This window comes from Athene cunicularia, assembly GCF_003259725.1.
Source record: "Athene cunicularia isolate RWA chromosome 4 unlocalized genomic scaffold, athCun1 chr4_part2, whole genome shotgun sequence".
Taxonomy (NCBI): domain Eukaryota; kingdom Metazoa; phylum Chordata; class Aves; order Strigiformes; family Strigidae; genus Athene; species Athene cunicularia.
The window spans coordinates 31,727,465-31,751,443 of NW_020799099.1; the positions used below are offsets into that span (position 1 = coordinate 31,727,465).

The 23,979-nt window shown below is 46.2% G+C and overlaps 1 protein-coding gene across 7 annotated transcripts in view; it reads left to right on the forward strand.

The window, feature by feature from the left end:
- PRKG2 (protein kinase cGMP-dependent 2) overlaps positions 1-15,548 on the forward strand; it is a 48,653-nt gene extending 33,105 nt beyond the window's left edge. For 3 of the 7 annotated variants that reach the window (XM_026847879.1, XM_026847881.1, XM_026847882.1), the window contains 2 exons: positions 1,400-1,466; positions 2,255-5,553. In XM_026847879.1, the coding sequence (XP_026703680.1) occupies positions 1,400-1,466; positions 2,255-2,350 (163 nt within the window). In that variant the 3' untranslated portion in view covers positions 2,351-5,553. Of the gene's footprint in view, positions 1-1,399; positions 1,467-2,254; positions 5,554-8,374; positions 8,491-13,026 lie in introns of those variants that run through there. The other 4 variants (XR_003398323.1, XR_003398321.1, XR_003398322.1 and 1 more) reach the window with 4 other exon arrangements.
- Positions 15,549-23,979: the final 8,431 nt, after the last annotated feature.

A 23,979-nucleotide genomic window follows, 5' to 3' on the forward strand; every position in this document is an offset into this window, starting at 1 on the left:
TAACTGAGAATGAGTGGCAAAAGCACCCCATTGTGACTGGTCCAGAGGCCCTGTGCATCCTTGACATAGGCTATCCCAGGAGAGGATATTTCAAGGACCCAAAAGGCTACTGGTGGGCCTTTGGTATAGCTGCCTTGGAGACAGAGGAAATTAAACAGCTGTCCACCTTGCCCAGTGTCTTGGAGAATCCTTCTGCTGGGGGGTTGCTGAGCGTCAAAGAGCAGTGGGTGCTGATTGCTATCATGGTCTTGTACTGGCAGCAATATCGCACCAACCAAGACTCCCATCCATAAGCTGATTCATCAGCTGGAGAGCTGAGGAGTGATCAGCAACACTCACTCTTTAACAGCCCTATATGGCCAGTGCAGAAGTCTAATGGAGAGTGGAGACCAACAGTAGACTATTGTGGTTTGAATGAAGTCACACCGCCGCCAAGCGCTGCCATGCCGGACATGCTACAGCTTCAATATGAACTGGAGTCAAAGGCAGCCAAGTGGTACACCACTACTGATATTAATAACACATTCTTTTCAATCCCTTTGGCAGCAGAGTACAGGCCACGGCCCTCTCATTCTCTCCTCCATCCCACACGGGAGGAAGGGGAGTGAGCAAGCCATGGTGTGGTGCTTAGTTGCCAGCTGGGGGTAAACCACAACACTGTTCTCATGCTGTTAAAAGAGGGTGGAATTTGAAGGGGATGCATACATCTTTGCATGGCAGTGTTTATGTATATATTCTGCCTACCACTTTGGGACTTGTATACAGAGGAGATGCAATGTATATGGTGGCCCTGAAGCTCCTCTGCTACCACTCCCATGTGTGGCAATGACAGTGCTCACATGCGGGAGAGCTGAGCACACACACGACCAATGTGATCAAGCAATGCCCGTTTATTACAGCTAAGAAAGCCCTTTTATAATGTTCTCCCGCACACATGAGTAACATGCAGTACAAGTCCTCAAGATTGGACAGTTAACTTAGCCGACGCTTTAAACCTTCTTATGACTGGATGAAAAGTGCCCCATCAGCCTTGCCAGGCTTCCTGCCTTGTGGAACTTCCTCTTCCATCCCAACCCCTTCTGGGGGTTGTTTGTCTCATCGAGTTTCTCCCCCCTCATTCAGGGTTACACCCGTATCACATTCTTGCTCAGCTGAGGCTCTTATCACTCTTGTTCTCACGCAGGATTGCTCACATGTCCATTCTCTCGCAGAAAATCCTCTTGAACCCCAACACTCAACGTTTCCTCCGTCTAACAACTGTGTTGTCACATGGCAGAAGTTGTTATGAAAAAATGTCTTATAGTCCTTGTTCACATGGTTTTTAGCTGTTAATAGTATAATGACAGAAAACAATCTGTCTTTCTCTCTTGGTCTCTGTCTGTCATTTCTTTTTAATCAGGTGGTTGAGTGGTTTTAACTGGGATGATCTGAAAGTGAGGAAGTTAACATCGCCTTTAAAAAGAGAGGTATTGGCTTTGACTTTCAATATCAAACTGCTTTACTAATATAAAGGAGCTTGGCTACAAGCAAGAGATTTCCCCAAAGATGAATTGAATTATTATAGCTCACCATTTTTAGTCAAAATTAAATGAGAGACAGCAAGCGGTACATAATTTAAATTCATTTTAATAATGTAAATATTATTCTGCCTGTGTACTTTGCATTAGATTGTCACCGTTACTAGAATAAATGGTGTTTGGTCAGAAACAAATACTGAAAAAACATATTTTCCTCAGTAACTGTTCACATTACTTTGCAGAGTACAAATTCCTCTATTCTCTAACTATTGAGTTATAGCACATCCTTGAAACAGCTTCCTAAGTGGTCCATTTCTCTTTGCCCTAAAATGAAAAAAGATTGATGGTAAAGAACTCGAAACTCAGTTTGAAACAAAAAATAATTCTGAGATCTGCTCATGAGTGTAGATTAGACCTTAAATTTGAATCAAAATTGTAAGAAGTGTGGCCCAGTTTTCTTACTGGCTTTGCAGGGATTTGGGTGAAATCTAGGATTTGATAGAATTTGGTGAGTGTTTTTGTTTAAGGAGGCTAATGCCATTGTTCTGTTGTACTATTTACTTACTGGAGGTTTATCTTTTAAAGAACAAGGATGACTTCTTTCAAAGTGCAATTTCATATAATGCTACTCTTTTATTTCTCCACTGGTAGCAATAAAAATGATGTATAATCAATGGAAAGTATTTTTAAAAGTTACCTTCTGAAACAACTGTTTGTTTGTGTTTTTAATATCCTAGTTGTCTGGACCGACTGATTACAGCTACTTTGACAGCTATCCACCAGAAGAGGGAACCCCTCCCGATGAACTTTCAGGCTGGGACAAGGATTTCTGATTTTTTTTTTTTTTTTTTTTTTCCTTCCAGAACATTTATAGAGAATTATAGGCATCAATTCTGCTCTCTTGTTTCTTGCTTTAAAATCAAATTACATAATGTTTGTGACAAACACAATGTTTCCTGAAGGATAAAAGACAGTACAGCAACCAGAACTTGTTTGGATAATGCACCAAAATCTGTGTGCATCTCCTTATAACAAGGGCATTGCATTCAGTCAGCAGATGTAACCTGAAGGTTTTTGGATGCACGATGTCTCTATAGACATTTTCAGATGCTGTGGATCAGATATATGCTTTTGCCATTGGAATTATCACCAGATAATATTTTGATATTAACAAGGATACCATATATCTTTATTTTGAACAGAGTGGATGAGTATTTGTGGCATTTATCCACAGCTGACACTATAGGCATTTATTTATTTTATCTGCTGCGTGTTTCATTTTTTCCCATAATGGCCAGTATTTCATTGATCCAGAAGCATGTAGAAAAGAGACTTTTACTTGAAGGTTGATTTGATTTGATCTGGTGCTGCAGCTACAAGGGTATCACTGTGGAAGCTGCCTCTCTGTCAGTTTAGTTTTGCATCAGGTTGAATATGTGAGACAGGGTATAACAGGTCAAAATAAAATGCAGTAGTAAATAAGGTGTATAAATAATAGCAATTGCCTGGAGAAGCAGACTGGTATGTATTTCCCTTACTGCTTCAAAGAGCCGTGTCCATTTCTTAAAATGTTTTGCTTTTATGTAGTGTGAAGATAAAATAGATGGACAAAAAAAGCAGGAAAATTTCTGTAAGTAAAGAATCATATTTTTTCCTTCAAATATATATTTTAGATTGTTTCCACTAATACTTTGCTGAAATACTACATCTGTTCACATCAGTACTAAAACTTCCACCCATTTCAGTGTTCCAGTTGATGTCACTAGATGTGAACTATCATTTCAAATCATATTTCATCAGAAGTCTTATTAACATGTAATTATTCTGAGTTCCACTTGTATAGGAGGGGAGAATAAGAGAGCAAAAACTTGATTTTTTTTCTCTTGTAAGGAATTCTACTCACGAATCAGTTTAAATATTCTGTTTTCTTTTGACTGCCTTCCCTTCTCTCTAACGGTTTACATAGAAAGGCAAGGAATTCCAAGCTCCTCTCACAAACAGTATAAAACTGTAATTGTGATTTTCAGCACAATTTTTCAAGCTCTGTCTTTGACCACTTTGGTACAAGTAAACAAATTGCTAACCAGAACCCTCAAACAACCTGAGCAGGGGAGTCCAGCAAACAGCTAAAATATTCAGGAGGCTGGAGCACATGCCCTGTGAGGAAGGGTTGAGGGACCCGGGCTTCTTCAGCATGGAGGAGGGAAGGCTTTTCAGGGACCTCACAGCAGCCTGCCGGTCCCTGCAGGAAGGTTATTGAGAAGACAGAGCGAGGCCCCTTATGGAGCTGCTCAGGAAAGAGGGTCATAAGTTGGAACAGGAGAGGTGCTGACCTGACAAAAGGGAAAAAGTGTTTCTCTAGTGAAGCAGGATCCCAGACAGGTTCTGCAGTCCCCTTCCTTGCAGTTGTTTAAGACCAGACAGACTGGAGCAATCCAATCTGAATTCAGTGTTGACCCTGCTTTGAGCAGGAGATTGGACTAGAGACCTCCTGAGGTCCCTTCCAGCCTGAGTGATTCTAGGAATTAGTTCTATTTGTCAGCTATTTGTATAATCAGAATATAGCACAATGCATGTTCCCATATGAGTTTATATATGCCTAGGCTTTGGCACTTAACCTTTAAATTGTTAGAACTGGGAAACTGGTTTGAAGTGTTGATTGGATAATAAATGCAGTTGGATATCGTGCATTCATGGTTTATACAGAAAAATTTTGTTGCTCTCTGTTATGAACCGCAACTGCTGTAGAAACAGGGATGTTCCTGGGTGTCATGCTGGGCTTATGGGATTAATGCATCTGCAACCCCTGCTAGGGTCTGTTTCAACTCCCGCTGAGGCAAAGTCCAATCTAAATTTCAATACTGAAGCTGCCACAGCACGCTGCATTTCACATGCTGGATGGAAAACCTCCCAGGCAACATGTAATGTGTGCTCAGGGTTTAGTTACCCTGACTGCTGCCTGGAATTCCTAGCTGCTGGTCATGATTTACCCCAACTGGGTGAAGGAGAGATGCCCATAGGGTCATTTCCATGGTTACAATTATTTTTTACTGCTGAGTGGCCATCACTTTGACAACAAATCAATTTAAATATTTTGTATAACATTCAGTCCAAATAAAAGCAGTAAAATATTTTCAATTGAATTTAATGAAGGTTAGGTTGAGCCCTTGGAGGAAGACACTCCATGTTTAGCTGGTTTTGTTACAACCAGCTGCCTGGTTGTAAACTATTGTGGAAACTTGCAGCCAGCAAAGCCTGGGCAGAATGGTGGTAAGCATACACAGTCAGAGAGGATGGAGCAGAGGCTGTAAGGTGGGCCTGTAGATGCTTTAGACACTTGCAACTAACTCCATTTAACAATACCAAAGACCAGATTTTCTTTTCAAGATTTAGACAAGCACTAGATATTAGGTATGTGTGTTTCACTGTGTGTCTGTTTGTCTTTCTCTCATAAATATTTTTATTACAGACAAAATAATATTGCGCCAAGTTTTATAAAAAGCTTTTGAATGTATTTTTCCATTGTATTTATAGGTAGTTTTCTTATTTATATATATAATTAAGTGTATATATATATATATATATATGTTTTTTTAAGTGAAGAAATAGCTGTATGATTAGTGCAGTTAGCATTAAATCTGTGCAGCTGTAGGATACATTTTCTTTATAAAGCTTGTTTAACTTGCAGTGTTTGCAAATAAAGTAAGCTTACAATGCAATGGGCAGGACATTCATCTTTTATAATTGCATTCCATGCAGCAGTTGGGATTCTTAGCCCTGAATTATGCTTCTTGTCCACATGATTCAGAAGAGACAGAGGCAGAAAAGACCACCCTGGAGAGAGTCACTGATGTCATTTCTTGCAGCATGTCCCCCACTCAGACTGTTTTCCCACAAAATCCATGTGGATCTTGAGAAAATGAATGCATAAGAAGCTACAATAGATGAGGTCACAGATATTTTTGTATTCATGTAGAGTTCCCATGTACATTTGATTCATTTTATTTGTATCACGTATGCAGTTGACTCAGCTGAAGTTTTTCAGAAACAGAAGCTGATATGGTACAGGCTACACACTGAACTGACCCAAACTGTCTTTGACAGACAGATGCACTTCAGGCTTCAACTCAGCTTCAGCGCAGTTATGCTGTTGTAAAACAAGAGGATAAATAAGCGATTCAGGCTCAAGCGGTTTCACAGTGCAGCAGATCATGGGAGAATTGAATGGACATTGGTGATGATGATCAAATTATGCTTATTGTTGCATTTTCTAATTTAAGGCCAGTGAAAAAGATTTTGACATTCAGGTTTGGGGCATGCTTACTGTTAGCAACTGAGTTCTGTCCTTATCTGTGTTTTGCCTTTTTGTCTTCACAGAATCATCTAGGTTGGAAAGGACCCTGGAGATCATCTAGTCCAACCGTTCTCCTAGCACAGTTCCCACCTACTCTAAAGTTCTAAGCTCTAAATCGACCGTACTCTTGAACACCTCCAGGGATGGGGACTCTACCACCTCCCTGGGCAGCCCATTCCAATGCCTAACAACCCCTTCTGTAAAGAAATGCTTCCTAATATCTAGTCTGAACTTTCCCTGGTGCAACTTGAGGCCATTCTCTCTTGTCCTGTCACTTTCTACTAGGTAGGCTAAAGAGGCTCAAACCCAGCTCTCTGCACCCTCCTGTCAGGGAGCTGTAGAGGGCCAGGAGGTCTCCCCTCAGCCTCCTCTTCTCCAGACTGAACCCCCCAGTTCCCTCAGCCGCTCCCCAGCAGACCTGTGCTCCAGACCCTGCCCCAGCTCCGTTGCCCTTCTCTGGCCACGCTCGAGTCATTCAATGGCCTTTTTGGGGTGAGGGGCCCAAAACTGAATACAGGAATTGAGGTGCGGCCTCACCAGCGCCAAGTACAGGGGTGAGATCCCTTCCCTGTCCCTGCTGGCCACGCTATTGCTGACACAAGCCAGGATGCCATTGGCCTTCTTGGCCACCTGGGCACACTGCTGGCTCATGTTCAGCCGGCTGTTAATCACCCCCCAGGTCCCTCTCTGACTGGCAGCTCTCCAGCCACTCCTCCCCAAGCCTGTAGCGCTGCTGGGGGTGGTTGTGGCCCAAGGACAGCACCCAGTATTTGGCCTTATTGAAGCTCACACAGTTGGCCTCAGCCCATGGCTCCAGCCTGTCCAGGTCTCTCTGCAGAGCCTCCCTGCCCTCGAGCACATCAACACTCCCACCCAACTGGGTGTCGTCTGCAAACTGACTGAGGGGGCACTCGATCCCCTCCTCTAGATCATCCATACAGATGTTAAACAGGAGTGGCCCCAAAACCGAGCCCTGGGGGACACCACTCGTGACTGGCCACCAGCTGGATTTAACTCCATTTACCACAACTCTCCGGTCGTCCAGCCAGTTTTTTTACCCAGCGAAGTGTGCGATTGTCCAAACCTTGAGCAGTCATTTTTGCCAGGAGAATGCTGTGGGAAACAGTGTCAAAAGCCTTGCTAAATTCAAGGTAAATTACATCCACAGCCTTTCCCTCATCCAATAAGCAGGTCGCTCTGTCATAGAAGGAGATCAGGTTTGTCAAGCAGGACCTGCCTTTCCTACACCCATGCTGACTGGGCCTGAGCATCTGGTTGTCCTGAATGTGTTGTATGATGGTGTTTAGGATGAGCTGCTCCATCAGCTTCCCGGGCACCGAAGTCAAGCTGACAGGCCTGTAATTTCCTGGATCTTCCTTCCAACCCTTCTTATAGATGGGCGTCACATTGGCCAATTTCCGATCAGTCAGGACCTCCCTGGTCAGCCAGAACTGCTCGTAAATGATAGAAAGTGGTCTGGCGAGCACCCCAGCCAGCTCCTTCAACACCCTTGGGTGTATCCTGTCTGCTCCCATAGACTTGTGTGTGTCTATGTGATGCAGTAGGTCACTGACTGTCTCCTGGATTGCAGGGGAGTTGTTCTCCCAGTCTCTGTATTCTGGCTGTGGAGGCTGGATTTCATCAGTACAACTAACCTTGTTATTAAAGACTGAGGCAAAGAAGGCATTAAGCACCTCAGCCTTCTCCTCATCACTTGTTACCAAATTTCCTCCTGCATCTAGCAGGGGATGGAGACTCTCCCTGGACTTTCTTTTCCTCCTGACATACTTATAGAAACTTTTCTTGTTATCCTTGATTGCAGAGGCCAAATTAATTTCCAGTTGGGCTTTAGCCCTTCTGATTTCCACCCTGCACAGCTTCGCAGCATCTTTGTAATCACTGTGTGTGTCTAGCCTCTTTTTCCAAAGGCTGTAAACTTTCCTTTTCTCCCTGAGTTGCAGCCAAAGCTCCCTGTTCACCCAGGGTGGTCTTCTCTGGCATCAGCTTCTCTTAGAGCACCTGAGGACTGCCTGCTCCTGAGCCATTGACACTTCCTTCTTAAAGAGTGTCCAGACTTCCTGGGCCCCTATACCCCTCAGGAGAGTCTCCCAGGGGATCCTTTCAATCAGGTGCCTAAAGACAAAGTCAACCCTTCTGAAGCCCAGGATGTCAGTCCTGCTTAGCTCTCTCCTGACCTCTCTAAGAACAGAGAACTCTATTATTTCATGGTGGCTGTGCCCTAGTTGGCCTCCAACCTCCACGGCATCCACCAGCCCTTCTCTGTTCACAAAGAGGAGATCCAGCAGGGCACCTTCTCCGGTCAGTTCATCAGCTGCATCAGGAATTTGTCTCCCACACATTCTAGGAATCTCCGGGACTGGTCTCATTCTGCCGTGTTGTATTTCCAGCAGATGTCTGGGAATTTAAAGTCACCCACAAGAACAAGGGCAAGCGATTGTGAGATTTCACCTAAGTGCCTATAAAATATCCATCTCTTTGTCAGCTTTGCTTTTATTTTGTGGCTTCCTGAGAAACCCAGCTATAGCTATGTTTTTTTTCCCCTTACTTCTACCTCAAGAGAACGTGCCTCAAGAAGACAGGGAGTCCGTCCTGATGATTCTTCCTGACAGCACAGAGATGAGGAACAGTTAGCCTGGGCAGAGTGAAGATGCAGGTGAGAACTTCAGAGAGACACATAGGCAGGAGCAGCAGCAGAGTGACAGAGAAAATTATTAGATGTGTGATAATTCCATGCAGTTTTTAGTGCAAGTGATGAATTTTCATCATGCCCTCACAGCTGCCCCTTCAGGCTTTACGAAGGGTGAGGTTGGCCACCCCCATGCCTGAATGCATCATCTGTTAATAGAAGGGGGAAGGAATAACCTCAGTGCCCAAAATGTTTGAATTCGTACATAAAAAGATGTGGGGTGGATGTCAGATTTTTGCATTGAAACAGCTGTCCTGACATTTAGAGAATTTTTGTGATTTCAGGCAGGATTTAACAGGTCTCACTTGCAATGAAAAGCATCTGAGATCCCTTTCTCCTCCCTCTACTCAACAGTGTATCTCTGAACAGACACAGCTTTCTCTGCTCTTATCCCTAAAGACTTTATGGTGTAGTGGTGAGAAGAATTTGGATCTTTATTTGACAAAGTGGAAGCTGAAGTCCTGAGAGATTTCAGCCCCTTGGTGATTTGTAAAGTCTCTCTAGAGGGCTGTAGTAGCTTTGGGTTTAGACACCTTTGACAATTTGGCTTGTTCAAGATTATATAGAAAGTGTGGAAAAGAGGAGACATCAAAGGCAGCCTCCTCAACTGTAGCATAGCACACTGCCCTAAATTCATCCTCCCTTCCCATTTTTTTTTTTTTTTTTTTTCAAGGCAGCACAAGGCTGGTGCTCTGCATCTCTTGAGTTTCTTGTGCTTGTATGTTGTGGTGCAGTTATTTTGTTTCCTGTTGTGGGTTTGAGCACTTCCAATTGACTTCTTTACCTCTTGATCTAGAGCTGAACAAGGAGTAAATCAAGAGATACAGACAGCTGCACAGACCTGAATATGCTCATTACAGAACATTGTCTCCCAGTTACATTTCTCACCACTGAAGTGGCAAGTGTGAAGTCCACACTCAGGTAAGTGGTTCTCATGGATGTTGTGCTTGTCAAGTGTTTAAGATCTCTTGAGGTGAAAGGTCAAGGAAAATGGATTTGCACCATATCATGATTAACATATTTTGCATGTGGTACAGTTTTAGGGAGAGAGAGGAGATGGTGCTAAAGAGGTAGAATGCAGCATCAGTAAAACCAGATAATTCTTTCCAAAGATGGAAAGCAAGGAGGAGGTTGTGCAGAGGGCAGATGTGAAGATGTGAAGTTAAACACATCCATAGTCATGCACAGCCATGACCAGTCTTCCTTGAACCTTTATGTCCCTCTAGCTTGTGAGCTTCGATCACCTCCAGGCAAGAGGGCAGGGTGTTGCTCTGAACCCAACGTAAATTTAGCTGGTAGGTTGGGCCAGCAGGGAACAATCGAGCAGTCAGAAGCATCTTTTCCCCTCGGGAGTTAGAGTCTCCACTCTTGTCACTCTCTTGTAATCAGAGGCAAGAGATGAGGGCCTAGTTCTTCCATACATTGTGTGCAAGATGGTGGTAGATGGGGAGTTACAGGTTCAAAACAAGTTGGCTTGCACACCAGCCACAGAAAAAGTGAGTAGTTATTTTCTTGCAAATCCATGATCTGTTGTTTGCCTCTCAGATATTGCCTGGTGGTTTATTTTGGGAATAGCAGCAAGGCAGCAGCAAGATTTACATCAGTGTTCAGGTGCATCCTTTGGTAGAACTGCCAGATGTGAGCTTGAAGTGAAATATGGTGAACTCCTGATCCACAGAAGTCAGAGGTATACTGTGGCTGACCTCCACCTATCCAGCAATTAATTGATGTGTGGCAGCTGAGAAGTTGCAAATGTAATTTTAAGTCTCATCTGATACGCCTGCACAGCCAAAAGGCATTACCTATACCAAGCTGCAGGCCGTGCAAAAGACAGAATGAATATTCCAATTAAATTGCTGAGCTAATAGCAGGACTCATGGCTGGTGAATAGTCTGGCTAGTCATCAGGGAAGCAAAGTCCATCCTTGGGTAGAATGTCTTCCATGCTGTCTTCCTAAGCAAAAAGCATTCCAGAAAAAGAAAGATGAAACCCACCCTAATGGGACTCAAAAGGGCACCCAGCAACATTGTACAGTTACACTGCTGCAGTGCCTGCCTGCCAAGAGCAGATGTCAGAGGTGTTTCTGATCAGCTTCCCTGACTGAGAGGAAGAGCAACAGAAACATGCTGGACCTCATCCTGAACTATATCCTTTGTGGCGTATCACCCTGCCGGGGACAAAGTGAGAGGTACCAGTGTCCTAGTTCCTTCAGCTTGTCCCTCACCCGTCACTCAAAAGGGACATTGTATTTGGGCGCCAGAAGCAGATATTTTGCTGGCGGTCTAACTGCAACTGCCCTTCTGTCAGTGTTGTGGTTTAACCCCAGCTGGCAACTAAACACCACGCAGCCACTTGCTCACACCTTTCCCCCTGCTCCTCCCACCTGCTGGGGTGGGGAGGAGAATTGGAAAGGAAAAAAAGTAAAACTCATGAGTTGAGATAAGAACAGTTTAATAATTGAAATAAAATATAATATAGTAATAGTAAGGAAAAGGAAGATAACAAAAAGGAAGAGAAATAAACCCCAAGAAAGACAAGTGATGCTCATTGTAGTTGCTCACCACCTGCTGACCAATGCCCAGCCAGTCCCTGTGCAATGATCAGCACCTCCCGGCCAACTCTCCTGTTTATATACTGGGCATGATGTCCTATGGTATAGAATATCCCTTTGGCTGGTTCAGGCCAGCTGTCCTGGCCATGCTTCCTCCCAGTTTCCTGTGCACCTTCTCACTTGCAGAGCATTGGAAACTGAAAAATCCTTGACTTGGGATAAACATGACTTAGCAACAACTAAAACATCAGTGTGTTATCAAGATTATTCTCATACTAAATCCAAAATACAGCACTGTACCTGCTACTAGGAAGAAAATTTGCTCTGTCCCAGCTGAAACCAGGACACTGAGGCAGCAGTCTCATCTGCAGTGTGATGACCCCCCAGCCCTCCCATGGGGAGATAGAAAGCTGCAAAGTATTTTCTCCTCTGCACTGTATTGGGGAAAATGTGGTCTAGTGCTATTCTAAGACAGGAACATGACGTAATCCTAACAAAAGGCAGTGTGGAGAGAAATCCAGCCCTCAAGGGCTACCAGCTTCTACCTTTCTACTAAGGCTAAGAGGTGTGCACCTCGACAGTATCAAAAATACTGTAAAGGAAAATATTTTGGTGATAGACTTGCTCATCACCAGCCAGCCCACTGTCAACAAAGAAATGGGATGTATTGTCACAAAGCTGAGGTTGTCTTGTCAAGCTCTGTAGAAGCTCTTTTGCAACAAGCTCTACAAACTAAAGATTAGGTTCAGTTAAGTTTATTGTTTGAGCTTGTGTGGTTTTTAACAGTAGCCATTGTCATACTGAGTTTTATAAACCATGGATTTATTTATGCGACTGTTACAAAAGACAACTATTGGGAACTGCTGCATCTGTTTTCACTTGCAGGGTCTGGTGTCTACTGAAAAGCCGAGCCTGCCTCTGGATTAGCAGGTGGCATCCCCCGTGTCCTAATGACACCAGGCCCAGCAGTGGACCAACGAATTCACAGATGAAACCTACAGTACAGTCAGCCTGTGCACATCACTACTTGTGACTGTCCTTGAGGTCAAGACATGAGCCCACCCAGCTCCCCACCAGAGAGAAAGGCTCTTTTTCATTACCAAGGCACACCAGTGAAAAGCTCTTTGTTGTCTACAACTATCTGTCTTTTCAGCCAGGAGAAAAGCACAGCTCTTGTCTTCAGTTTTTAAGTCCATCTGATTTGCACAGTGCCTGACATTTCTCCTGCCTGTTTGCCTTAGAGAGGGCTTGCAGATTTGGGCTCAGCCTGCCCAAATAATAGCTTAATGATTTTCAAGTTCCCTCTGCCCAAAAACTATCAGGATGACGCTGTTTGCATTTTATTTAGAGAGGCATACAACCAAAAAAACAAAACCCAAAACCCCACGTTCTCACCATCTCCTGCCTGAACGTTTTAAAGCTCTCATTACAAAAGACCCTTAATGTTGTTAGAGCTCAAAGAGGCTATAATTTGGCCTGTACTGGCTTTCACAGGGTGGTGACCAACTGATTTCCCTGGCCAGTACTTGCTTTCCCCTGTTTGCATGGACATTTCATACCACAACAAGGAAAAGAAAGGCATTTTGAAAAGGAAGGGAACATAGTTCTTAAACCACAAGAACTGGCCTAGGACCAGGTGTAATACCTAAAATTACTTGAAATTCAGTCAACAGAAGAGAGTTTAAAGTAATTTCTGACTGTATTTCTTTACTTTAACTTCATTAGAGGCACCCTTCAATTAAAGTCAAGGTTTTTTTGAACAACTCATTTCTCAAGGCGTATTCCTTTAGCAACACTATGATTAAAAGTGCTCTCAGAAGCAAACTGATAGTCCTGAGTTTGAGGCTTTTGTCTTCCCAGTCTCTTTTATTTATTCCAGCTTGTATCTTTTCTCCAGATCCAAAGCCTCCAAAGTTGCCAACCAGCATACCTCTACAGGAAGCACTGAAGAGAAGTAGATATACTTTCTTTAAGCTGGAGATCTGGTCATTCAGCAGTTTCACTAACTGGCAGTAAAAAAGAACAGTCGTCTGCAGAAACTGATGCACAGACTTGGCCATAGTTTAAGAGTACACTTGCCAGAATTGTCAGTGTTTGGTTGTAACTCACATCATATGACCTTCTTCCTAGCTTTCTCTTTAGAGTCCTGAGGACTGGAAAAACCGCTCACTGTTGTGGTACCCACAGGCAAAGAACCTGAAAAGTCTTTGTCTTAGGACTTTTGTTGAAGCAGAGCTCACTGTGAGGCCTGGCCTAAGCAAGACAAGGGCTACTAGTGTCATACCAGAAACATCCCACAACAGTGACAGAGTTGTCACAGAAATCACTGGCTAAACACCCTTTGACTTGAATATGTAGAAATACATCAGAGTGGTTAAGTCAGTGAGGAAGAACAGTGCTGGAATGTAACTAGGTACACTGTGAATGATGTACATCTTTACTTCACTTGTAATGGATTTGGGGTCTGGAGTTTCTTTCAGCTTTGTCATGGGCATCAAAGGTTACTTTCAGTGACTCAGACTGAACAATTATGTTTTGAGATAATTTAGCAAGATTAGTGGAAAACAAATTTGCCTGAATAGAAGATCACGTGAATGTTCATCAAAATGAAAGGCCAAAAACCCCAGTCCAGACAACAAATGACTAATAATCCAGCCTAGTCACGAAATCTGGTGCTTCTGATTAGACCTCTCATCCTATCCCCTCAGAGGACTGAGCCATGGAAGGAGAGACTTGCATTTAAGTTAGGATGCATCTTTCAATTAATCATGTCCTAGTTTTTTCTAGTTGGTTGTCCACTGCAAGACTGCAGCTGTCATACCTTCTCTTTTTTTGAATTAGAAAGAAGGACGAGTTTCAACAAATCCTACCAGTTCTTAGTCTCATTACACAACACTGTATCTTGCAGGGTCCCAAAAATTTCTCTTCTGGGTTACCTGGCAGATCTAGGAAAGACTTTTCGCATGTGCTGCAGAAGAGCCCAGAGGCCCTCCAGGGAAAAGTGAGGACAGAAAGGTTTCACAGATGTGTTTTGAGAGTTGTATTTCAGAAAAGAAACAGTTTGTTTCCTGAAAATACAGTTACGTTGCAAAATACATTGTTAAACTGCAAATGAAATCAGATTTCCTGAAAGGCCTCTTGCTGTAGGTGCAGGAGGAATGGATGGATTTTTATCTAAGTTTTGCTCGTTGCAGACAAAAAACTGTCTTCTGAAGGGGCTGATAGATGGATTAGTATAATGTGCTAAAGAAGCAACAATAACATAACTGATTAATTTAGCTGATGCAGCCAAAAGGACATCAAGGGACAAAGCGAAGCCTGTGGGAGACTGAAATATGCAGCCAAGAAGCACAGCAGTCAGAGCGGAAGATCAGGAAACAAACCACCTCAAAAGGGACATACTGTGGATGTACTGTTTCCATTGCAGGGCTGGCCAGTCAGTCAGGTGAAAGGAAGAAGTCAGAAACCAGAAAAAGCCTTTTCACTTCCGCTCATCACTCAAGAATGTTCCAATAAATTAGGAACATTTAATCTAAGAGTTTTATGGAAATACACTTTTCTGCCATCAAAGGAGAGAAAGACAACAGCTAACTGGTTAAAGACTTTGTGTAAATACTTAAAAGTGTCAAACTGATAACCACTTCCAATTTATTGCTTTGGCACTTGAATTTGAAAATACTGGAGGAGGAGAAGGAAAGAGATTAGTAAATAGTGTGTTTATAGGACTGCTGCCACCCACTGTCAGGTGGGAGTATAATCAGAAAGACCACAGAGACGAGATTTCAACTAAAGGTTTAGAACAATAAGTATCTTTAATCAGATATGCTTAAAAGAGCAAATATCACTCTGCTGGGATTGTACCATCTCCTCTTTCAGTGAGGGTACTTCTTATTTCAGAACAAAGCAACATTTATTTGTCATCATAGCTCATGGTTTGAAGAGGGATAACAGCAGCAAGTCTCAGCTGTGACCTGCTGATTTATGTCCCCACCTAGGTGCCTGAAGTCCTGGGCTGGGGCTGCCCCCAGTTCTACCCCCTGGTCTCCCTTACTCCCTGACTGGGACAGTAGGATATGGAGCAGGGCCCTGAGGTGAACTTGACTCTTTCTGTGGCAGTGTCACTGGCACTGTTACAATGCCTGTTACCAGAGAAACAAGGGATGCATTTGTGGTGAGAGAACACAACCCAGCATTTACTCTTCTGGATTGGTCTCAGCAGTGAATGGCTGGGTCTGATAGAATCTGTATCAATACTAGTGATACTGTTCAAAAAATACGTAAATGCTGGAGCATGACTGGCCTAGCTGTCTACCTTAGTGATGTTAAAACTCTCCTCTGTCACAGAATCATTCAGGTTGGAAAAGCCCCTTGGGATCATCAAGTCCAACCCTCAGCCCGACTCTACAGATTTCTCCCCTACCCCACATCCCCCCACAGCTCATCCAAACGACCCTTAAACACACCCAGGGATGGGGACTCCACCCCTCCCTGGGCAGACTATTCCACTCTCTGACCACTCTTTCTGGGAAAAATTTTTTCCTAATGTCCAGTCTGACCCTCCCCTGTTGCAGTTTAAAGCCATTCCCCCTTGTTCTGTCCCTGATCCCCTGTGAGAAGAGCCCAGCACCAACCTCTCTGCAATGTCCTTTCAGGGAGCTGCAGAGAGTGATGAGGTCTCCCCTCAGTCTCCTCCTCCTCACACTGAACACCCCCAGCTCCTTCCCTGGCTCCTCACAGGATTTATTCTCCAGGCCCTTCCCCAGCCTTGTTGGTGAATGAGGTTCTATGATGCAAAAAAGCTGTATTTTAAGTCATGTCAGAATTTATTTCCCCACTGGAGGGAGACAGGTCAGGTCAGGATCCTTTCTCTCCCACACCAGGCAAGAGGCTGTGAGATCAGAAACATCATTAGAGACACACCGCTAAATGTGGCAACGCAAATATTCTTACTGACTTGTTCTGAAATTTGCCTATAAGTTTGCCTGTCCTCTTGGGGGCAAGCAGATGCACTCATTATGTTTGTAATCACAAGGGCTAACAGGAGGTTTACTGTCCCCATCAAGACAAATAAGTTTTCACCCATAATAGGGTTCACTGGTTGTTAATTTGCTTTACCCATAATTTCCTCTTATTTTTACCTTAACCTTTCAGCCATGGTAATTCACCTGTAAAAGATTTGGGGTTTTTTAACAAGAACAAGGTGTTCTGTCTTTCCTTTTCGTGTATATGGTAATGAAAACAGCTGAATCAAACAAAAACATCATATAGCTAAAGATACCCTTTGTGCTGCAAGGGACCACTGAAACTTCTGTGCTACTGAGGGCACACAATACCCATGCAGTAAATCTCTCTTGTTAGATACTTAGATACTTCGGCTGATGTTAAGGGCCGTATTAACTGCTTTCTGGATGCTAAGCCACATTCCAGTGTTGATTCTTGGTTTGCCACAGTGTGGACTGGGCATCAGGGCCAGTTGTGTCCTCCCAGCTGCGATGCTGTGGCTGCTTCCTCGCAAGGGTTTTTTTTTTAAGTGCAGGTAATGATGCAGGAGAGCAGTTGAGCAGCAGAAATGCTCAGCCTAGGCCTGGGCAAGGAGCACAGCCCTGATGTGGGCAGCACTGGGGGATGCTGACACGATAGGAAGTGTCAGATGAGTGCTCTGAAGCAGGCAGGGGGGTGTGCTGTGCTTCGGGGCTGCCTAACAGGGTCAGGCACGTGGGAACACCCCCGAAATGCACGTGAGCTGTGGAAGCTGCGCCCGGCCATGGCTGACAAGGAAAACATGCCTTTCTTGTGGCTGCTGGTGCTGGTGCCAGCCCTGGTCCTGTTGTGGAGTGGTTGGGGCTGGCATCGCTCCCAGGAAAGGGCCCTGGCTGCAGCAGGGTCAGGGCTGTGGCTGCGCCTTGCATCTCTGTTGTGCCTGGCTGTTGTTTGAGAGGAAAATTATTTGGCTTCTGATTACAGTGTGTATCCTGCTGTGGGGTAGTTTAGGCCTGCATCAGCAGCACCTCTGGGCAGGTCTCCCTGCTGCAGTGGGGCCAGGCCAGGGGTCAGGGCTGGTCTCTGTGGAGGAAGCTGAGGGAAGCTCTGGTGTTGGAGCTGCCCCAGGGCGGCTTCTCCCCATGCCATCAGCAACTGCCCAGCATGTCCCAATCAAGTTCCTGGCTATGGCTGGGCTGGCTACAGCCCTGTCCTCTCCTGTGGGGCTTCTGGTTGTTCAGGCCCCTCATGAAATCCACTTGGCTTGGTTCAGCTTTATTTGATGTTTAGCACCTGGCTTGGCACAGCCTGTGGCTCCCCGAGTCCTGCTTCAGGGCAGGGGCAGGGTGAAGCTGACAGCTGGGGGTCTGAGTGCTCTGCCAAGCCAAGCCCTGGATGGGAACAGCCCCTCCTCGGTCCCAGTATTGCTCCATGTCATTTTGTGCCTGAAATACTCCTCACTGAGCACAGCGTTCATTCTCGCCTGCTCTTCTGGGAAGAAATGTGTTTTTTCAGGCTGAGCCCCAAGCTCTCCAGTTGTCATTTGTTCCTCCCTTCCCCATCACTGTGTGTGGTGCTGGGCAGCATCTGCTGAAAGTGAGGGGCGGGCAGGAGGGAAGAGTTGCCCTTGCCTGGGACAGGGACAGGCATCTCCAGTGGGTTGTGTAGGGCCATGCTTTGCACCCTAGGAGCTCTGACCGACTGGTTTCTCTCCCCTTTCACGGGTACAGAGGACACCACTGCCTCACCTGCACCCCCTTGTAGCATGGCCGCTCTGGGAGAGCTGGGGAGAAGAGGCCAGGCTCCCCACAACTTGGCTTCCTGCTGCTCCTGGCTGGGAAGAGCTCCTTGTTGGGGACAGCCCTGCCTGCGCCTGCCTCAGAGTATGGATCTGGTTGATGAACACCCCAGCTCCAGGTAATTTCAGCTCCATCCAGAAGACATTCCTGTTCGTAGACCCTCCTTCCTGTTGCAGCTGCAGGTTATCTCAGTTCTGGCTAATAGAGGCTATGGATAGCAGATACTCTCTTCAATCATGCTGGGAGTGCAGCCCCAGCTGACGGAGGCCTCAGCTTGTACAGCTCCAGCTAATGAACATTCCAGCTCTATGGCAGCCCCAGCAGCTGGACACTCCAGATAACAGATGCTCTTGCTTCTTACAGCTCTTGCTGACAGCTGGTCTAGCATGTTACTGCTCATGAAGCCCCAGCTAGTTTTAGTTCCTGCTTATAGCTCTGACTGTATTGTAGCTCCAGCCCCTGCACAGTTCCAATGATAGATACTACTGCTGCTCATTTCAGGTGCAGGTAATTTCAGTTCCAGCTACGAGACGCTCCAGCTTCTCATAGCTTGTTTCAGTTTAAGGTCATTTTAGGTTCAGCTTGTTGAAGCTCCAGATTTTGCATGGCAGTTCTGTCTTCTTACAGTTCCAGCTGATGGACACTCAGGCTTGGTTTAGTTTCAGCTCCAGCTCGTTCCAGCTCTGGCTACTGGACCCTCCAGCTAAGAGATGCTTCTGCTTCATACAGTTCTGGCTGATGGATGCTCCAACTTGTTTCAGTTTCAGGTAATTTCAGCTCCAGCTCTAGCTTGTTGAAGCTCCAGCTCTATATAGCAGCTCTGACTACGAGATGGTCCAGCTCATTCCAGCTCAAGTTATTTGAAGCTCCACGTTATTTCAGCTCCTGCTTTAGAGCTCCATCTTCTTGGAGCTTCAGCTACATTGCAGCTCAGATGCTACACAGCTGGGATAAGAGATGCTTCTGTTTCTTACTGTTGTTGCTTGTCCCAGCTCCAGCCAGTGGACACTCAGGCTTGTTTCAGTTTCAGGTAATTCCAGCTCAGCTCTAAACGACAGCTCCAGCTACAAGATGCTCCAGCTGAGATGCTTCAGCTTGTTCCAGCTCCTAATGATGGACTCAAATAATGTGAAGCTCTGAGTTAATTAAGTCAGCTCCTGCTTCTTACAGCTCTAGCTAATGGTTACTCATCTTGTTTGAGTTGCAGCTCCACCTCATTCCAGCTTTACTTCGTTGAAGCTCCACCTCCCCACGCTACTGGACGTTGGGGATAGGAGATGCTCCCGCTTCATACAGTTCTGGCTGATGGACAGTATGTTACTGCTCAAGTTATTTGAGGCCCTAGGTTATTTCAGCTCCTGCTTCTTGAAACTCCAGCTCTACACAGCAACTCAGGCTATGGACACTCCAGAAAAGAGATGCTGCTTCTTCTTACAGCTCTGGTTGATGGGTGCTTCAACTCAAGCTCATATATACCCTTACTGCTGGATATTCTGGCATGTTAATTGATGCTCCTTCTTGCTACAAGTCAATTGCAGCAATCTGGGCTTTTGGCAAGGCTATAATCATTCACTGTGACAACTTGATTAATATTAACTGTCATAATGGTATGTTATCTAAATACTAATTACTTAATAACTATTTCTGTCATTGTACAAACCTTGAATAAAGTGTTGGAAAAAAAGCATCTTTCCATCCAGAGACTAGCTCAGACATTGAGTTGGGCCTGGTGCATGCTGGCCTCCCTAACTTCGGGAACCACTGTGACTTGAACCCCCATGCACCCTGCCCACCTGGCCCCCAATGCCCTCCTACCACAACCCCTCTGTCTCCCACCTGCCCAAAGTACCTCCCAAGCTTCCATTTTGGGGACTGAAAACAGTCCACTTCAGCCTCCATTTCCAAGCCTCAAAAATGCAGCACTTTTTTTCTGAGTCCCAGAAATGCCTGACTTAGTCTGCATTTTCAGCTGCTGAAACTGCACAACTTAGTCTTTCTCTGAGCTTCAGAAAGGCAGTGCTCACTGCTTCAGAAATGCAACGCTCTGGTTTTGAGCCCCCAAAACACAGCACTTAGTCTCTGTATTCAAGCACTGAAAATGCAGGACTTAGTATTTTTGAGAGCATCAGAAACACAGGGATGTGCTTTTGAGACCCCCAAACCAGCCCCAAGAGCTTGTTTTAAGGCCCAAAACCACATCATGCACTTAATCTCTGTTTTCAAAAGATGAAAATGCAGGACTTGGTCTGCATTTTTAGTCCCAAAAACACAGCACTGCATGTTTTGGGTTTTTTTCTGAGCCCCAAATCCATGGCATTTTATTGGGCACCCACAAACAACATGTCATGCTCACTCTTGCCTCACAGTTCCACATGATGCCTCTTCCATCCCCTGCACCAGCTGCTGTAAATGGAGAACACAGAGCGGAGGAGCTCAATTCCTCTACTGTAAGGACAGAGGGACTCCAACCCCTAGACCAGTAACCCACAGCACTACCAGCCACCTTCCCACCCCCTACCCATCTGCTTTTATCACCACAGGGATGCCCAGCAGGACTCCAGACTGTGCTGGAGCTTGCTGGTCTTTAAGGCCGGCACCCTGGGCAAGGGGAGCTGGGCATGCAAAGCAGTGCCCAGGGGAGGCTGCACCCCTGCTTAGGGTGAGCTCAGTCTGCTGCCTGGACTGCAAAGTGCCTAGGGATGTGGGGCACTGGCCAGGCTCTGAGCTACTGGGCAGCCCTGGTCCCGAAAGCCAAAGGAGGCTCCTTCTCTCTAATTCAGGGACACCCTGACGGTGTCGCCCTGCATGAGCTGCCAGTGGAGCACCTGGGCTCCCGTGCCCGCAGCCTGCTTACAGGCAGGCAAGTGGATGCACCAAAGAGCTAGAGTTACCCCCACAGCAAAGGAACAACGCTCAGCAGCCAGGCAGTGAAGCAGCACAGCCAAAGGCCAGGGGGCCTTTGACAGAACCCCTCACCCAGCCTCACACCTCTGAAAGTCTGGGGCCAGCGGTACCTGCCTGACTGCATGGGATCTCCCAAGCAACCCCCGCTACACGCTCTGCCCTCCCAGTGAGCAGCATGGAGCAGGAGGCTCCAGCCTAGGCTAGACTTACAGGCTAGCCCTCCCAGCTGCAGCGTGCCACCACATCAGGAGCCCAGGGAGCAACCTTGAGCCTAGCTGTGGGGAGGTCACCCCCGTCAAAAGTAGCACCAAAGGCAGGTTTCCTCCCCTTCCTCCAGCACAACAATTTCTCAACCTGCCCCCTCTGAAGGGCAAGGGAGGGGGTCATTCCTGCTCACTGACTAAAGCAGCAGCACTGCAGCCTCCCCAGATCTGCTTACAAGTGAGGAGATCAGGGCTGCTCCTGGGGTCAAAGGGCTTCGTGGCCTCTGACACACACCTCGAGGATGGGGCTGTCATGCTGGCAGGTCGCCAGAGACCCAGGCCCTGACTACAGGTGGGTCACCTTGCTTGCACTCTTGTAGAGTGGCTTCTCTCTGCCCAGGGAAAGAAGGGGCAAGCCTGGACTCTCCTGCCACCTGCTTGAGAGGGGAGCACCCCCTGCAGCTGCACAGAGCCTTCTTTCTCTCCTGTGAAACTCAAGCTCAGCTGCAGCAATTTGATCAAAGATCTAAAAGATGAGCTCACTCACTCACACCAGCATGAACAAGGACAGGGCAGGAGCAAGAATGACTTTCCAAAGGAGAAAGAGAGCTCAGTGCAGCCAAGGTCTTGGGGATCCAGCCCTAGCTGCAAGCAGGGAAGAACACCCTCAGACCCGCTCCCAAGCTGCATGGAGGCCAGAGCACTCAACATGCCTAGGAACTTCATGGGTGACCAAAGGGAAAACACCATGACATGCCCTGATGATAGATGGTCACCCTGGCCAGGCTGTCAGCAGGCAGAAAACTGCCAAGGCTGGAAGAGTGGGAGAGGGAAATGGCCCTCCTCTGCTTATGGGATGGCCTTGGGGTCCAGAGAGCTCCGTTTTCCCCTTGGGTGCAGAGACAGTGACTCAGATTCACAAATCCCCAGTGGAGTGGAAAATGGAGAGACAAGTCTCAAAGTCCAAACATTTATTAACTACCCACAATGTACTGATTAGACACATGATAATTGGCTAAGTATATAACAAGTTGTGACAAGCAGTACGGTACACCTTGCATTGCTTAATGGTGGTAAAGGAAAAGGGGAAAAAGGAAAGGAGGGAGGTGGAGGGAATAGAGGAAAAGAGATCACCGGTCTGGGTTCCTGTGTTAATCCCGCCAGTGAGGCTTCCAGGAGGCAGCCGTCTTCTTCCCTTCACTGCACTCTCCGGGCCCCCCCAAGCTCACCCCCTTTCCTCCCCCTTGATTTATACCCACTTTCCTTGGGTCTATCTCCTGGGTCGACCCACATACCTACGTATCCCATGGATGGGGAGGGGTAAGGTGTTTCATGAGATGATGCAATTAGCATGATCTTGCTAGTCTTCGTTAGCATATTGAGGGGTGATAACTTTAACATGCATTTTGTGGATAATGAAGCAAAGGTCATTCACCGGACAGATGCCCCTTGGAACTTGCCCAGGTGCCCCAGAGCAGAACCGTCCTGTCTCCACAGGGCTCCCCCCCCTCCAGCTGCATCCTGTGTTATTGGGGCAGCCTCATCAGCTTCAACCTCCACACTATCCACCCTGGGACTATAGTTTTGGTACTTGCGAGTGTCTGAGATATTCCTCAGCTTGGAAGCCCTCAACTTTTCTCTCGCAATCTGGCTGTTTTTCTCAGTCTACATTTCTCATAGACCTGGGGTTTTTTGTCTCTGACAGTGATTCGCAGGGACCCTCCTTACAGGATTGTCATTCTCTCCAGGCAGCCAAAGAGGCAAGATAGCAAAAGGCCAACAAAAGTAAAGACTCAGGCCCTGGTTACAGGAGGTTGTCCAGGGCAAAGCCAGCCAGGGCACCAAAGGTGCCAGCAATGCTCTTGTGAGACCACATCCCTGGTGATGGGGAGGTCCCTTTACCCAGGGTGCCCTTCTCATCCCCCTCTTCAGTGCACTGCTCCTATTCGTGCTCACTCTTGACTCACAGTTCCACACCATGCTGCTTCTTTCTTCTCCACCAGCTGTACAAGGGAAGGAGGACAGTAGGAATTGAGAAGCAGAGGAGTTGCTACGCCCAGGGATGGACTGACTCTCGGAGCAGCACTTCCTCAGTCAGGCCTGTGACCTACCTGCAGTCCACATCAAGGGCAATTTTCCATCCTGGCATCCTCCTCGCCTTTCTTCTCTGTCCTCTCTCTCCCACTCCCCACCCCACTGTCACACTCTTTGGATCTCTCAAATTTACAGAACAACATACTCTGTGATTTAAACTTTATTTCATTTTTTCTCATCTCATTGGGAAATATGACAAACAAACATTACAGACGGGCTCAGTCCCCTTTTAACCTGACTAGTCTATCACATTGTCAGTTATTCACCATTCAAGTCATAAGGTTTCATAACTTACAACCAGTAACTCTTAATATCATTCATCTTTGAGCAAGAGAAAAGAATTCGTTACCTAGCTGACAGTTAGAGTGCTCATCCTTCCTCCTTGGTCATGATGTGGGCATCCTCTGTATCACAGAGGAAAGCACAAATTCCACAGCAGTCCAGCTGCTGTTGGGTCTGCCTCAAAAAGGGTAAGCTGATGTTTTATACCCTCCAGCTTGGATGTTTGGTCTATACCATTTCCATAAATTAGTGGATTCTGAGGAAGGTGTCAGACAAAAGATAATAATTGATGGAAACAGCCACTGGCAGGTGATAATGGTGGCATAACAAACCTTTAGATCTTTTTGGCCATCTGTCCTGCCTACTTGGTTCTCTGGTTTTGACCTAATGGTGCAGTTCCCAGTATAAAGCAGGCTTTAGCATGAGCTGAGTTAGACAAAATGTAAGAAGGAGTGAAGAGTCACACCCCACCCCTTGGTGTTGACCTGTCCTGCGTTGCAGTGTATTCTATTACCATCCTCATGAGCTGTCGAAGTCAGGTGGGGCAGTGTTTCCCCCCCCCCCCCCCCCCCCCCCCCCCCCCCCCCC